General features: G+C 37.7%; 1 protein-coding gene across 2 annotated transcripts; it reads right to left on the minus strand.

The window, feature by feature from the left end:
- Positions 1-338: 338 nt before the first annotated feature.
- On the minus strand, positions 339-14,920 carry LOC146649529 (desmoglein-2.1-like). Of its 2 annotated transcripts, none has more exons than XM_085387234.1 (14): positions 14,787-14,920; positions 12,166-12,294; positions 11,145-11,300; positions 9,368-9,509; positions 8,714-8,877; positions 6,531-6,665; positions 5,785-5,970; positions 4,589-5,028; positions 4,364-4,506; positions 4,039-4,260; positions 3,536-3,778; positions 2,848-2,981; positions 2,442-2,705; positions 339-2,192 (listed from the first exon to the last, which is right to left on the minus strand). In XM_085387234.1, exons 1-14 carry the CDS (start codon positions 14,829-14,831, stop codon positions 1,182-1,184), a joined length of 3,414 nt encoding a protein of 1,137 aa, XP_085243360.1. In that variant the 5' UTR covers positions 14,832-14,920; the 3' UTR covers positions 339-1,181. The 2 variants fall into 2 exon arrangements, with proteins under 2 accessions (XP_085243360.1, XP_085243359.1); XM_085387233.1 differs by having other exon boundaries at positions 339-2,195.
- Positions 14,921-15,133: the final 213 nt, after the last annotated feature.

The following is a 15,133-nucleotide window of genomic DNA, read 5'->3' on the forward strand; positions in this document are numbered from 1 at the left end:
TATGCCTATGGTATCATAACTTTTCTTGAGTTATAGCATGCACCAGATTTTCAGAAATGAAATCTGCGAGTTTTAACAGATGCAACTTATGGTATCAATTTGAAACTTATAGATGACGTCTTTATCAAATTGTTAAATTCGCAAGATTTTCAGAAAACTTGACCTCTGTCGGCAAGATATGAACTTGTCTGAGACTTTTAGTAGACGCACCTATGGTTTTCTAAATGCCACATCACATCATTCTTGAGTTATTGTGTTCACAAAATTGGGTTGTTCATTCTGCAGTACCCATCAGTCTAGGCTGAGCAATAACAATCAAATTCAATGAGCTAAAAGACTTTAATGTTTTTATTTTATTAGTGTAAAAACACACAGATTGTATATAGGTATAAAAATAAAACAAGACAATGAGAGCAGTGATGACCTAAAATATAACATGAGAATGTAACAATTGATACCAATTATACCCACACACATAATACAGTGTTAACTTGAGAACAAAGAAGAGCAGGTAAAGTTGATAGTTACATGAGAAGATGATGTCCTGATATTGTAGTGAGCATTCTGTTGTCATGATTTGAGTCCACTTGTCTTCTTAGAGGCAAAGTTCATTCCAATTGGAAAAACACATTCTGATTTATCAGCTTTATGATGTGATGAGTAATGTGAAAGTGATCTCTTCAATGACATAAATGCACCATCCAAAGGAGATTATGGATTACTGAATGGTTTGATTATTCCCACAGGTCTAAGTTTTGCTTGATAGTAGCAACATTTCAAAGTGCAACATCTACTAAAATGTAATAAGGGTATCCTTTAATCTGTGAAATGATTACATTTCATCCAGGAAAAGCTGCACAAGCTGCATATCCCTCCACACACACACACACACACACACACACACACACACACACACACACACACACACACACACACACACACACACACACACACACACACACACACACACACACACACACACACACACACACACACGCGCCACCACCCTTCACCACCACCATTTGCTCTTACAGGCTTCCCATGAAAATACTGAAAGCATAAGAGTAATGCACTATTTTGAAACTAAAAAGGGTCGTCTGTTGTCCAGGAATTCATCTGCCATTTAATGATTTTCTCTTGTCACCTTAAAAACCAGTAGGTGGGTCACTACAGTGAATGCTCTACTGATTTGCCTTTAAGGCAGTAGATTGGCTGCTCCTGCTGTAGATGACCTTTTCAGAGCCAAAGACCTCACTCTTCTTTGAAAGACCTCCCTCTTGAACCAGCTGCTCTTTGGTCATAGTTGGCACTCCAACTGTCAGCACTTTCTTAGATCCTGAGACCCCTTCTGACAGTAGAGTACTTCCCTGAACAAGACGACCCTGGCTCCCCTTTAGCACTTTCGTTGACCCTGAAGGGGCCTTGCCTTTGACAACCATCATGGTCTGGGACCCAGACAAGCTCCCAGCTTGGATCAGGCCATCACTCCAACTATGGGTGTCACCATTCTCCACCAGCACCATTGCAGGGCCCTGGGCTTGTCCACTGGACATTAGTGTCTGCCCTTGAACGAATACTCCTTGGGCAGGTCCAGACTGTGTGTTGTTAACCAGTATCAGGCCTTGAAGGTTGGTGGTTGGTGCCTCAGCCAGCAGCACAGTGTTGTGGACCTGTGGCTGGACTACATAATGCATTGGCTGCAACACAGGAGTGGTGGCGTAGTACACAGGCTGCTGCTGCTGCTGCATTAGGAGCATCTGGCCTTGATTTGCTAACCCTGTTTTCATTGTGTTCATCTCTTCCTTCACCTTGGCTGTACTTTCCTTTACAATTTCAGAGTGCTCCGTTGTCTTCCTGACCACACTCTGCTCCACTTTGGAGATGGCAGGCTCCAGTTTGGGTGGAGGGGAGAGCTTTTGTGCACTCATCAAACTTGATACTGAGGTTTGAGTATTGATGTAGGCATTAGGGGTAATGGGTAGCGCTTGTTTGTCATCACAAGAAATTGTCTTGCCACTGCACACCTCTGCGAGAGTCTTAAACTTTGGTCCAAGGTCATCAAGAAACTGAAGGTCATTGTCTGACTCCAAAAGGCTACAGCAGCCTACTGAGCCAGCAGAGGACCCTTGGCCCTCATAATCATACACCAACAAACCATCCTTCACGCCAAGGTTGTCCTCTCCGCTGACTGTCTTCTGTATAAAAAAAAAATCAATCAATAAAAAAATCAATACACTTTAAAAATAACGAAAGACATATTTATTGACGACAGTGACAGCCAATAAAAAGTGAATAATATCCACATAAACATTATTAGTTGCAACATTAACACGTGTGTTCACCTAACATCATTAGTAAAGCTACTACATATCACATTTAGTGTTAAAACTTTCCATTTAATTGGATTTAGTTGTCCATTTAGTTGTCAGCTAATTTCTCACCTGAGAGTAATACTGTGCCAGGAAGTGACGTGGCAGGGCAATGCTATCAAAAAATCCACCTTGCCTTGATTCTCTGGTCTCAAACTCTGAATGGAAATCAGTGAAACCCCTCATTTCTTGTCTGTAGTCAGTTGAAAAACCACCTTGATAGGTGCCAAATTTCATCCCATCAATGTCAGTGAGAGATGCCTCATAACCAAAACCTCCCGCTGGTGCCATTGCTCCATTTTTAACTGTGTCAATAGTCACAAGTAGTGGCCCTTCCTATAAAAGTCATACAATTGTTAGAACAGTGAACAGTTTTTTATTGTGATTAAAAATCACTTTGAAGGAGCTTTCACAAAGACATCATCATCGATGCCGAGATTATTCCCGTTTTCAACACTTAAGGTAGTTGCAGTCTCACCGTGTTTTCTCCCGGCCCTTCGGTGCGGTAGTCAATAAGGTGTGACTTGGTCTCAAAATCAGGCATGTCACTAAAGAGGTCTGGAAACTTTACAGCAGATCCACATAAGCAGAATAACAGTAGCAGAGGAATGACTGTAAAAAAAAAAAGTTTTATTTAAAGTTAAAGCTACAAATGTGGTGTGAGGTCAAAAGAAGGTGAAACAGTTTTTCAGAATGTGTAAAATCCCTAAAATAGATGTAATTACTGGGATTCCTTTAAGCTTTGGTAAGCTTTGGGGGATTTTAAATTGTTACAAAAGTCTAATCTGTTTAATTTTTGTAGTTATTGGTAGCAAGTGTAGAATAGTTTGGTCTGTAATTACTTTTGGCTATGTATTTCCTATTGGGAGAGACACAGGGTTTATTAGGTAAACCCTGCTAGTACCAGTTTATGCCTCTTTTCCTAACCTGCCTTTATTCTCCATAGATTCCCTATAGATGGTGTTGTGATGTGATTGGCTGATTATATATTTATATAATTAAAAGCTGACCAAGTCTACCTATAAAGTAGTCAGTAAGTGTTTTATTTAAATTTCTAGGTAAGAGAGTTACATTTTGTTATGGTTCGAGTATCAGTATAATTCTTTCATTGTCCTTTTTTATCTTATCAAAATTCTCAAATAAAAAAAAAATCACATAATGCTTACTCAAGAGCAGTAGTAGGCCCGCTAGTATTAGCCCAATGCCCGCAGGTCCTAATGATGTTGTTTTTCTACCACGACCATTGCTGCCTTGGTTTCCACACACAACTCCATTCTCGCAGGTACAAACTTGGACCGTCATTCTCTGAGGTTCAGGGCAGGCGTGTCCCTGCTGATCCTTCACCACAAATTCCACTTCATAAACACCAGGCCAAAAAGCCTCCTGAGACCGCAAGATAGCTGTAGTGTCTGTCAGAAACCAGAAAAATGTGAAATAAGTATGTATATGCATTACTCATAGATTTAGTCTTAGAGTGTATATGACAGATTGTAATCCACATTTTTATCTCAAAATAAAATTTTAAAATTTGTAAAACAAACAAAGCAAACAACAGCAACAACAACACTTTAGTATATTGACCTTTTTTTGTCTTTTGTCATTGTTTTCTTTATTTAACTACTACATCTAAAAAAAAAACACCCCAAAAAAACTGAAATCATCATCTCACCATTTAGATGCTCCACGTTCCATTTCCCTTTTGTGTTTTCTGGGATAATCTCAAAGTGAAAAGGGGGGCCATTAGGATATGCGTCTTGATCACTGGCATTCACAATTACAGCATTTGCTGTGGTGCACAGAGTCTGGAAATTGCTGGTCAGGGTGGGGCAGTGGTCATTAGAATCTTCCACTTGGATGGCTATCGTACCAGTGGCTGTTTTACCAAGCATGTCTGTGGTGTAAAACCAGAAACAAACATATATAATCCAGTATTTATTTATTTATTTTTTTGCGTTGATATTTCTCCAGAGAGTTCTTCAACATTCATGCCGTACCATCTGAAATGCAGAGTATTTTGGCAGTATATGTCCCATTGACCAGGTATGGAGATTCCCTGTCAGGCATCTTGTTCAGTTTGATCTCAGCTGTCTCTGGGTCAATCGTTAGCCAGTTGTCAGGGTCTGAGCCTTTGGCATATCTACAGCAGAAATAGACCAGTTATGAGTATCACTATTATTGTGCACAGAAAGAGAAGCTGACACATATGTATGTGGACTGACTTGACTGCCTTAGCTGGTTGTCCAGTATCCCCATCTTTTGCAGGGTAGCTTGCAATAACATTTTTAATGTTAAAGGATTTCCCTTCCTCTGAGACAGGAATAGCTTTGATTTTAGGATCAAATCGTGGCCCCTCCGGCTGGTTCTTCACATTGATTTTGATAGGATAGGTTTTAAATCTTCCACTGCTTCCGCCACTTGCTCCACTTGCTCCACTGGCACCACTGGCACCACTGGCACCACCTCCACCACCACCTCCACCACCGCCTCCACCACCACCACCTCCACCACCACCACCTCCACCACCACCTCCACCACCACCACCTCCACCACCGCCTCCAAATGCTGCACTTGCTCCACTGCCTCCACTTCCAACTAATGGATTCTTGTTGCTGACGGCTAAGCCTAGTTCAAGGTTCTTTACATCCTCATAATCCACAGCCTGTAAATGACGGATACAAGAACATATCTTTTAGCTCAAAAAATAATTAAAATGATTGATGACACATAAGAAACAATACAGTGTTTTATATGCATCTATAATTGGAGTGTTGCTATTGTTGATGCATTTTTGCTTTTTGTAAAACAAAAGGTATTATGGATTTTATATAAACTAACCTGCAAAATTATGCTCCTGTGCTATGTGTTATGAATGTTCTGAAAAAAATTGTTAAAGTAATGGGCAGTAGTCATATAGTAATGGCCAGTAAACCTCATACAGTGGTAATAGTTTTGTCTTCCAGCCAAGTACTACAGGGTAGTACAACAGGGACTTGACGCAAGCTGAATAAGCAAGTCAATGACAGCTTAAAATATTGGAAGGCAAAATTTAACGACTCCGAGCTTTATCGATAAGAGACACTTATCAAATTTTGGAATACTTTGAGTCTAAGTTCACATTGTAGGGTGTAATGCGTTCCAAAGTAACATATTATTGGAATGACATTATATAACTCTGTAACAAAGTAATGAAATGTGAAACCAAAGTAAAACAAATCTTCATATATGTGAATAGCACTCTTGTGAATGGCAGCATAGTCAACCATAGGAAACAATCATCACCCTGCAGTGATCAAGGTTCTGATCCTTACCTCATTCATAAGAGGGCCATTTGCCACAGAGTTTGACTTTGCATTTGCCAGATAGTAAAAAAGCTGAGTAACAGCACATAATTTCTTCTTAATTAAAAAGGTTGTACCTTGTCAAGCATTAAGATGCCTTCATTGGTGTTGGGGTCTGTTTTAATGCTGAAATACCCAGCCTCATTGCCTTTGACAATTTCAAACACAGCTTCCCAGTTGTCTGTGCCTTTTAGATCCAGGTCCTCTGTTTTGATTCTCATCACCTCCACTTGTTCTGTGTTCTCCTCAATGCTTCCTTCATACTGTAAGTGAAATGCATAACATGAAATTAGAGTTCAGCTGTGTCCGGATGTGTTCACTTTGCCCTAATCTCCTCCTATGTATATACTGTCTGTGCCACTCTGTTCTTGGTCACATCCTCACTCGTGTTGTGTGAGCCTCCTCAGTCTGTTCTGTCAGTCCTATCCTGCACATTATTTGTTTTCTGTGCCATTTGAAATAACTTTTTGATTTCAGCCAACGAAATAGTTATTTCACGCAATGACATGCAATTGGCTATTGTTCACGTGTTATTGTAAGGTGACCTTGAGGGTCTGAAAGGCGCCTATAAATAAAATGTATTATTATTATTATTATTATTATTATTATTATTATTATTATTATAAATCAATTCATAATTCTATGTAATGTTCTTTTTTTCTGGATTTTTGGTTGATATTTTGCCTCTCCCATTAAAATGAAACCACGTTAAAAATGAATACTTTTCTCTCTATGTGGCAAAATCACAAATTCAGCAGGTGGTCAAATAAATATTTCCCCTGCTGTATATGTTAATATAGAGAAATGTAAGGAAGAGAGGTACCTGATCTTTTTCCAGTCTGGGAGGATTGTCATTTACATCAAGGATATTTATGGTAATAGTGGTAGTTCCGGTGTTTCCCTCTGGATGTCCATTTCGATCTTGACCTTTTATCGTCAGAATGTACTTACTACATGTCTGAAATTAAAAGACATCAAAATAGTCATTAAACAAATACGTTTGTACTAGAGATGGCACGATACCACTTTTTTATGTCCGATACCGATACCGATATCATAAATTTGGATATCTGCCGATACCGATATGAATCCGATATAGTGTTTTTTAATCAACAAAACTGTTTTTTTTTAAATATCTTGCTGCATTTTGTATAAGTTCATACTCAAGTTTAAAACAACAACTACACTAAAGCTATTCTGTTATACCTGTATGCAAAAAAAAATATTTCATAGTTCAGCAATACTGATCAATCTAATAAACTCAAACCTACACCATCCTCCCTATTCTGGTATTTTAAAGAGTACTTAGCATAAATATTAAGCAACCTAACTAATAGGGTTCCAACTCCCAGCTACAACAAAAATAAATAAATAAAAAATAGGGAACCACCCCTCACGCTCCACCTCATGATGCTTAATCGACGTAATCAACCTTAATTTGATGCAGTGTGGAAAAAAATGCACAGAAATCAATTATTTTTCAAGAAATATTAAATAGATTCAACATCTTTCTTCAACAGAATTGCAGACTGCACAGATGGTACCTTCCCAAAGGAAAAAGTACTATAGCTTACTAGGGTATATATATTAGACTTAATAGTTACTATATACAGTAATGGACTTCTATTCATTTTACATCAAATTAAAACTTTGGGTGTCAGATAATTATTTATTAAAAGCTCGACATTTTAAATGAGAATAAGAAAGAAAAGTATGTCTTTGTGCCCCCTTTTCCTTGTTAATGCCCTATCGGCCCCCCTGGCTAAACTTTGCTAGATCCGCCCCTGCACAGTTACCAGCGTCAGCTACTTAGAAAAAGATCCTCGAGTAGAAAGTAATAATAAATAAATTCTAACAACAGCTGATCAAGCTTAAACGTGCTGCTGTTGTTCAGCCGCTGGTTTCCTCTTTCTGGTGCAAAGTGGGCCAAAAGCAAACTAGAGACACGGACTCGCGACAGAAAAGCCGATCAGCTGATCGTTAAGCAGTTTCATGATTGAAGTAGCAGCAGGAGAGGCAGTCGCTTGTTAAGCTTAACGCAGGAATGCTTTACAAACATTCAGAGATGGACTTACACACTTGCTTTACTTCTCTCGGGAAAACTTTGTCGGAGATGAAATGCCAGGTTGCTAGCGAAGCTCCACATGCTATCCAGACCATCGACAGGTCCCGCATGCCACAGCCGCTCTATCACGTGATGCATACTGCTCCGACGTGCTAACGTTCTGAGGTGAGTTACGGCGTGTTGCAAGTTTTGTGAGGTGCTTTCGTGATATTTAATGGATCGGATTACATTTTTTATTTTTCTCCGATATCCGATCCAGTAATTTAGGTCAGTATCGGACCGATACCGATACGTAATATCGGATCGGTCCATCTCTAGTTTGTACAATACTGGAGTTAGAACAGAGACTTGGGATGTTATCAAGATGTTTCATTCATCATTTTTGTCATAGTATCTAACTGAATGGACTGAATGAAAATAATCATTGTTATCTTGTAATTACTTAAAGGATTTGAGTTTCATTAACACAAACACAATAGAGACTTTTATTTATGGAATGGTCAAAAGGTTGACAGATTTGTTAAATAGGGTAACAAGGACCCTCTGCCTTTACTGTATCCAGAATATTTGCCCTTGGATGTTTGCTCTGGCTTGGTAAGCTTGTTCCATAATAATGTCTCTAAAGGCCCTTTCTGAGGACACAGAGATCGAGGAATGAATATGACAGGCCATCGAAACACAAAATAAAAAACAAGCTCAATTGTGTCGACGACTGTGGTTTACTGATAAAACCTGCCCCTTCAGCTGCCACTGATTTTACTATATGCTCTTTTACTATATGCTCCAGTGTATAAACAAATTTTTTTTTCTGATAAATAGTTATTCCCCCCCCTCCCCCTCCCCTATATATAGCCATATATAGTGGTTATATATCTCACCACTATCCCATGTTATTAAAAGAACTTTCTTGAATCATATAGTCAAACATACATAGTTCATACCTCTCTGTCCAGAACAGGCCTTTTAACAAAGATGGATCCACTTTGTCTGTCTATGTAGAACACATCTTCCGCTGGATTCTGAACTATGATGCTATAAGCAATCTGAGAATTGAGATTTCCTGGTTCATCAGCATCAAATGCAGTGACTGTCGTAACCAAGGTATCTGTAGCATTAAATGAAAAAACAAAACAAAACTCAATTTAATTTGAATTTTAAATTTTAAACAAAACTTAATTTCACATTCATTGACACTGTACATGAGAAAAACAGACATTCTGTTCTCCATATTGATATTGTGCAGTGTCCTGCCCTGGTTTTAAAACAATGATACAAACTTGTCAAGAAGAGCTCCTAACTGTTGTGTGCCAAATAATGCTTTTTACATAATGAGCAAATGTTAACAGAAAATTGTTATTTACAAGATCAGACAATAAATAAATATAAAATAATAATAATAGTGAAATAACATGAACTGCAGAACGCAGGCTGTCTGTAACCTCCAGCAGCTCATTGGAAAGACTTTAGCAATTTGATCACTCAATTACACAAACACTAGAAAAATCAAAATCCTTTTTGTTTAATTTATAATTCAATCATTTCGTTTTACACCGCTCACTACCATTACAAATTTGAATGAGATTCACACCACTGACCTTTAGGACTGAGCTCATCTACTTCAACAGGTTCAACATCTGGAAATACTGGAGAGTTGTCATTCTCATCTACAACCTTGATTCGTAAGTCAATTTTTTGTTCTGCAATTGTGCCATTCTTGTACATAGCAACACCAGACAACTGAAAGAGTAGTAGATAGAAATGTAACCATTGTTGTTCGTTATTTAGCTTGACATAAACTACAACGCCTTGCAGTATGGATTTACCACCAGTAAAGGTGCATTTTACAAGTTTAGGTGACAAAGGTTAGTGAAACCAATTTAATATCAGAGCAAATACTATATATTACAGTGAGCAACAGAAAAAATATCTTTGTAGAACGTTATATTATCATGGCAAAATTGGTCTTTCTTCTTTTCTATAAAATGCCATCACTTCATCTTTCTTTACACAACTATGACTGAAATGGTATCCTGTAACCTTTAACATGTTTCTAATTGGCCATTGATATGGTCGACAGCTGTGGTCACATGTTTACATGCATTCATCATAGGCATGAGTGCCATGGTCGTTTGGAACTTTTAATTATTTCTTTGAAGTGGTCCCAATTATATATACAGGCTTTTAAGCACAGTCCACATTCATTTGTGCAATGTATCAGCAGCACTGGGAGCAAATAGTTCCAGAACATGGTGCAATCATCACCATGCTGAAAAGCTGGTACAGGGTTTTCTGGGCTTGAAAGACCGAATAGCCTAATCTTTGTCTCGTCTGCGGCAATAAAGCGCAATTTTGGCTTGATCATGTGGGCAGATATAAATCTGTGTCAAACTTTGAAGTCGTAGATTTTGGAGCAGGAGCTTCATTCTTGGTCAGCACCCTCTCAGTCCATGGTGATGTAAAACTCACTTCACTGTGCACAGTGACTCTGGTGTTCCAGCAGTTTCCAGTTTATGGCAGGCTTGAGTGTTAGAGGTTCCTGGATTGTTCCTGAACATCTGAACCAATGTCCTCTCATCTGAGGGTAACAGCTTGGATCTTCTTCCAGAACTTGGCAAAGTGGTGGCATATCCAAAAACTTGTACTTGTATATAATTATTTTGATGATGACCTTGGAATCTGTAGTTGTTTAAGAGTGGTGAGAGGTGACCTTCCTAACTTTTGTAGATCTGCAATTCTCCTCCTTAGTTATTCACTAAGTTCCTTGGACTTTACCATTGTTCTGAGTTCTTAGTGAATCCAGTGAGTGGTTCAAAAAAATCCTTTTTATGCTGTTAAAGAGAAACTACCTGTTGTAGTCAATCATGACTAACTCACTAACGAGAAGTTAATGAGTCAGTCAGCCTGTACAATGACTGTGCAGCCGAAATGCTGTACAATCATTTGGAAAAATGATTGACATTGGATTTTTTTTTAGTCCTTTATTTAACCAGGTAAAAAAAAAAATCTCATTGAGATTAAAAATCTAATTTCCAAGAGAGACCTGGCATCATGGCAGCAAAAGTCAAAAATACATGTACCACATGAGTACATAAAAAGAAAAGGTCAAAGAAATGGCCCAAAATTACCATGACATTCATTCCGATGATGAGTATTTGTAAACGTCCACCACAGCTGTAGATAATTCTTAAACTATGTAGACTAAAGCACTGTATGAATGTATTGCTTAATGTTTTTTATAGTCTGAGGTGGTCATTAAGACGAGGAAAGGCGTATATAAATGGCAGTCCATTTTGAATTATCTTAATATTTAATGTATTGAGGACAGCTGTTGAATCTTATTCCATACCAAAGAAGAACTACAGGAGGACTCACGGTGTAAGTATCGATCACTTCCCTGTCAAGCAATTTAGTGACACGAACATCACCAGAATGTTGGTCAACCACAAAGACATGGAAAGGAATTTGGTTTGCCCCAACACCTTCCAGGGAGTAGAGAAGATTTGAGCCAAACTGAAGATCAGATCGAATCTGAAACACAAGGTGGAAGACTTCATTATTTCACCACATATGCACCAAAAAACTGAAGTTGTCTATTTCTTTAAATAATTTGTTTTTAACATGAATTCTTATTATGTGTGAAACTGATTTATTCTTATTCTTACAGCTGGTGGTGTTAAATTGTCAAATAATAAAACATTTTTTAAACAGTATGCTAATAGTCAAAATCAAAATATTTCAATACATAAAGGAAATTAGGGGGTCACAGGTGCTCCAAGACAGTAACTAACTAAACTAAATTAAATAATACAATAAGGAAATAAAAGAAAGAAAGTAAAGAAAGTAAGAAAGAGAGGTTAAAGTATGGAAAACTAAAGCAGGCTGCATGATGGCTGACACATGCACACTAATTATAGGTAATAAGTTTATTACAATTCTTCAGTGTTCTCTTCTATATGTTTTTGGTTGCATAACTTTCAAATAATAATCTGAATGCATTTGAAATCACTGTCAGCAAGCAAGAAAATAATGGGGGTTTAAAGATCCCTTCACAAACAATTAGACAGTCTTTATATTTCATGAAAGCCCTCTTACAATTGGCACAACCAAATCCAATAGGATCCCTATTTTGAGCCAGCACCTAGAAATGCTAATGCTATTGTTCAGAGGACTGATTGCCCAGTGGTTTCTTACAGTCGATGGTTTATCTATAACATAAAATGTTTCAGAAAAGGTTAGGCGATACCTGAAGAAAAACCATCTTGGTGGCACTAAAAAGTCATGGTTAAACATTGAATTACTTCACTGATACATGGGTATTTTTTGTTTATGACAGGCATTTATGCTTAATAATCAGGAGACAGAATTAAAGTGAAATTAAGTATCAGTGACTTACCTTAGCAATCGCCTTCTCTTTAGTGTAATCGAAATTTTCCTTAAGAAGCTTTGGAGGAAGAACCCAGTCTCTCTTTTTTCTTACCAAACTGGATCCAGAGTTGTGATTCTGTACAGCAAGAGCTTGGAGCTATAACACAACAGACACAACACAACAAACTTCAATACTCTTACATAATAGCTTTAGTGTCTGTGATCCAGAGTTTATGTTTTGGGCATTTTTGACCTTGTTTACTTTTATTGTAGTGATCTGTCATCCTATTTGCTGGTGCTTCCTCGCTTCCTGATATGAATAGTTCTTAGTTTCTTGTTCGTTTAGTCTCATTCTTTTGTGTTTCCTGTTTTATTTTGTCTGGTTAAGTCTGATTGGTTCCTCGTTCCACAGCTGCCTCCACTTCCCTGATCATCCTGCTGTGTATTTATTGGGTGAGTTTCCCTTTGTCCCTCGTCGGATCATCAGTTCATCTGCTCATGTTTAGTTTTGCCCCGGTTAGTTTTAATTTGGGTCCACTCTCTTTCCACTTCACACGATCTGCCACCGCAGACCGTGACAATAACATTTAGGGCAAAATTAGAGTTTGTTTGATTCTAACAATCAAATTAATATTTAGTATGACCACCTTTATTCTTTAACTTTGTTAGGCAAACTTTCTTGTAATTTAAGTAGTTTTCAAGAACAATGCTTGTCTCTTTTGCCTGTTAACTGCGTTTTGTCTCATTCTCTGTCAAGATGATGTTGAAGTCTCTAACCTCTTAATACCTAGTGTGACATATTTGATACATACAGTTTTTGTGAGTTTCAAAACTTCTACATTATCAGTTTGATTTCCCCCTCCTGAAAAACCTAAAAAAAAGTGGCACAACACACTTTAAGTAATTTTAAAAAATGCCAGATGTAGCAAATACAATACAAATTAAAAGTCATATATGGAAGTTAAAATCTTATTAATATTTAAACAGTTTTGTCAGATGGTTCAATAAACTCTCCATTTCTCCAACTTTCCAAAAAAGTTGACTTTTCTGGCAATTATTTCATCATTCACTGTGGGTTTTTCTATCCATGTATCCTTTTAGTGTACTGACAGTACACTAAAATTATACAATATAACTGTCATACAGAAAAATGAAGCCACTCAGATGGTCCTGGCTATACTTCTGTTCTGTTTTCATAGTTCCATCAATTTTGACAAGAATTTCCACCGTGTTTAACCATGGCTGTAGACACTCGCTGTTGGAATATCTCAGCCTTTTCTCCCTGTTTTCCTATTTTAAGAATGCCTTGTTAACAGCCACCCTTCCACTAGGACCATTTCTGAAAAGGCTTCAGTGACCAATAGATGGACCAAATGGAGTGTGAGATTCTTCTCCTAAGCCTTGCGTCAGTTTTTCCCACTTCTTTAGACATAGCTTTAAGATGCTGTCCATGTACAGCACATATTTTTTTAGGCTGGCCGCATTCTTTTTTGTCCTTCACTTTTCTAGCTCCTCAAATTTGTCAGGGACATATTAATGATAATATATGTCAGCACTCTTAGGACCCAGTTTTATATTGATATAGTTTATTTTTGCTCTCACGTTTACACAGACTTGTTCTTTATTAGTCAGGATCAACGTTAGAAAGCCTTGCCAGACTGTTTGTCTTTGAAAACATATAGAGGACTTCTGCCCTGTTTTAATCATCCTGATGTCAATGATGCGTTCAGTATCACTTGTATTGCCTTCGATATGTGCAAAACTACACAATTAACAATATGAGTGTCAAAAGTGTCAAAACATTAAAGTAATGTTAAATGGTTAAACAGAGAGACAGACAAGGAAACCTGAACAGACATCAAAAAGATAATGAAACCAAAACTAGAAAAAAAAAAACATTTTAAGTGTATCTGATGTCTGATATCCTCGTGTTTGTGTTGTTCCTGTGATATGAAAATAATGCTAGTTCAGGCTTGTCATTGCATTGTATGTCGTATGTTATTAATGTTGGTTTATTAGTGATAGTTTTTAAAAACTATATTGTCATTATAATACTGGTCCAGGATCAGCATCACAACTGACCAATGGCAGTAAATAATAGGAACAACACCAGCACACTTCATCACATACACCCCTGTATGTCATACCTCTCATTAATCTAAGTGGAAAGGAGCTGAAAGTAACTTTAATGTAAATGGCTCGACCTTTACATTTTCTAATCTAATGTTTTGAAATTAGAATCACCAGTTAATCTAACGTAAGTCGGTAAACAGCTTTCTAGCTGGTAAAGTATTGGCATCACAGGAGAAACACACCCAATCACTCCATCTAGAGAAAATTTTCACATGGAATACTTCAAGCTTCCAGAGAAGGGAGTGCTAAGTAGAAGATGCACGGCCAAGTATGCAATGACGGCTAAACATTTTCAATTACACCTAGTTATAACTACTATCAGTGAGTTGGATGAGAAAATTATGTTGTGTTTCTATATAATAGCAACAACTCATTTGCTGAAACATCTTCCAGAATTCAGATAACAAAAAATAAACAAAGACATTTCAAAACCAGTTTTGTTAAGTGGTGAAATAGCTTTTTCTTTTTTGTCTTCTTCTTTACTTTTTAAATAAAAAAAAAAAGCACTGAACTCACCGCAAACACCAGCAACACAAACACGGGAAAAGAAGCCCGAGTCATGATCGGGGAAAACTCCAAACGAATGTTATCCGATCAAGTGAACCGACAGAGTTCTGGAGGCTATGCTTCCTGAATGTGACAGCTGAAGTGAGATGAGGTGGCTTATCACAGAGCTTATCAAGGAGGAGGGACTCTTTCTCCCTCTCTCTAGCTCAAATACACAATGACCCCCCCCCCAACAGCATCAAATTCAAGAGAAAAATAGATAGTCGATCTTTTACATGACTGTTCATGTAAAGACTCCTGTGTAAGTGTGTGAAGTGAGGGCAAAGCCAGGGCCTTGTAAGGTGAAGCATGTAAAG

Source organism: Rhamphochromis longiceps, linkage group LG17 (genome assembly GCF_057381845.1).
Source record: "Rhamphochromis longiceps isolate RC_006_pf linkage group LG17, R_longiceps_female_GT1.1, whole genome shotgun sequence".
NCBI classification, from domain to species: Eukaryota; Metazoa; Chordata; class Actinopteri; order Cichliformes; family Cichlidae; genus Rhamphochromis; species Rhamphochromis longiceps.

Excerpts from the sequence above, each read along its gene's own strand:
- LOC146649529 (XM_085387233.1), bottom strand. The coding sequence starts at position 14,831 with ATGACTCGGGCTTCTTTTCCCGTGTTTGTGTTGCTGGTGTTTGCG. Across the intron at positions 5,971-6,530 it reads CCAGACTGGAAAAAGATCAG|TATGAAGGAAGCATTGAGGA; the intron begins GTACCTCTCTTC and ends TTTCACTTACAG. Across the intron at positions 5,029-5,784 it reads GCATCTTAATGCTTGACAAG|GCTGTGGATTATGAGGATGT; the intron begins GTACAACCTTTT and ends CGTCATTTACAG.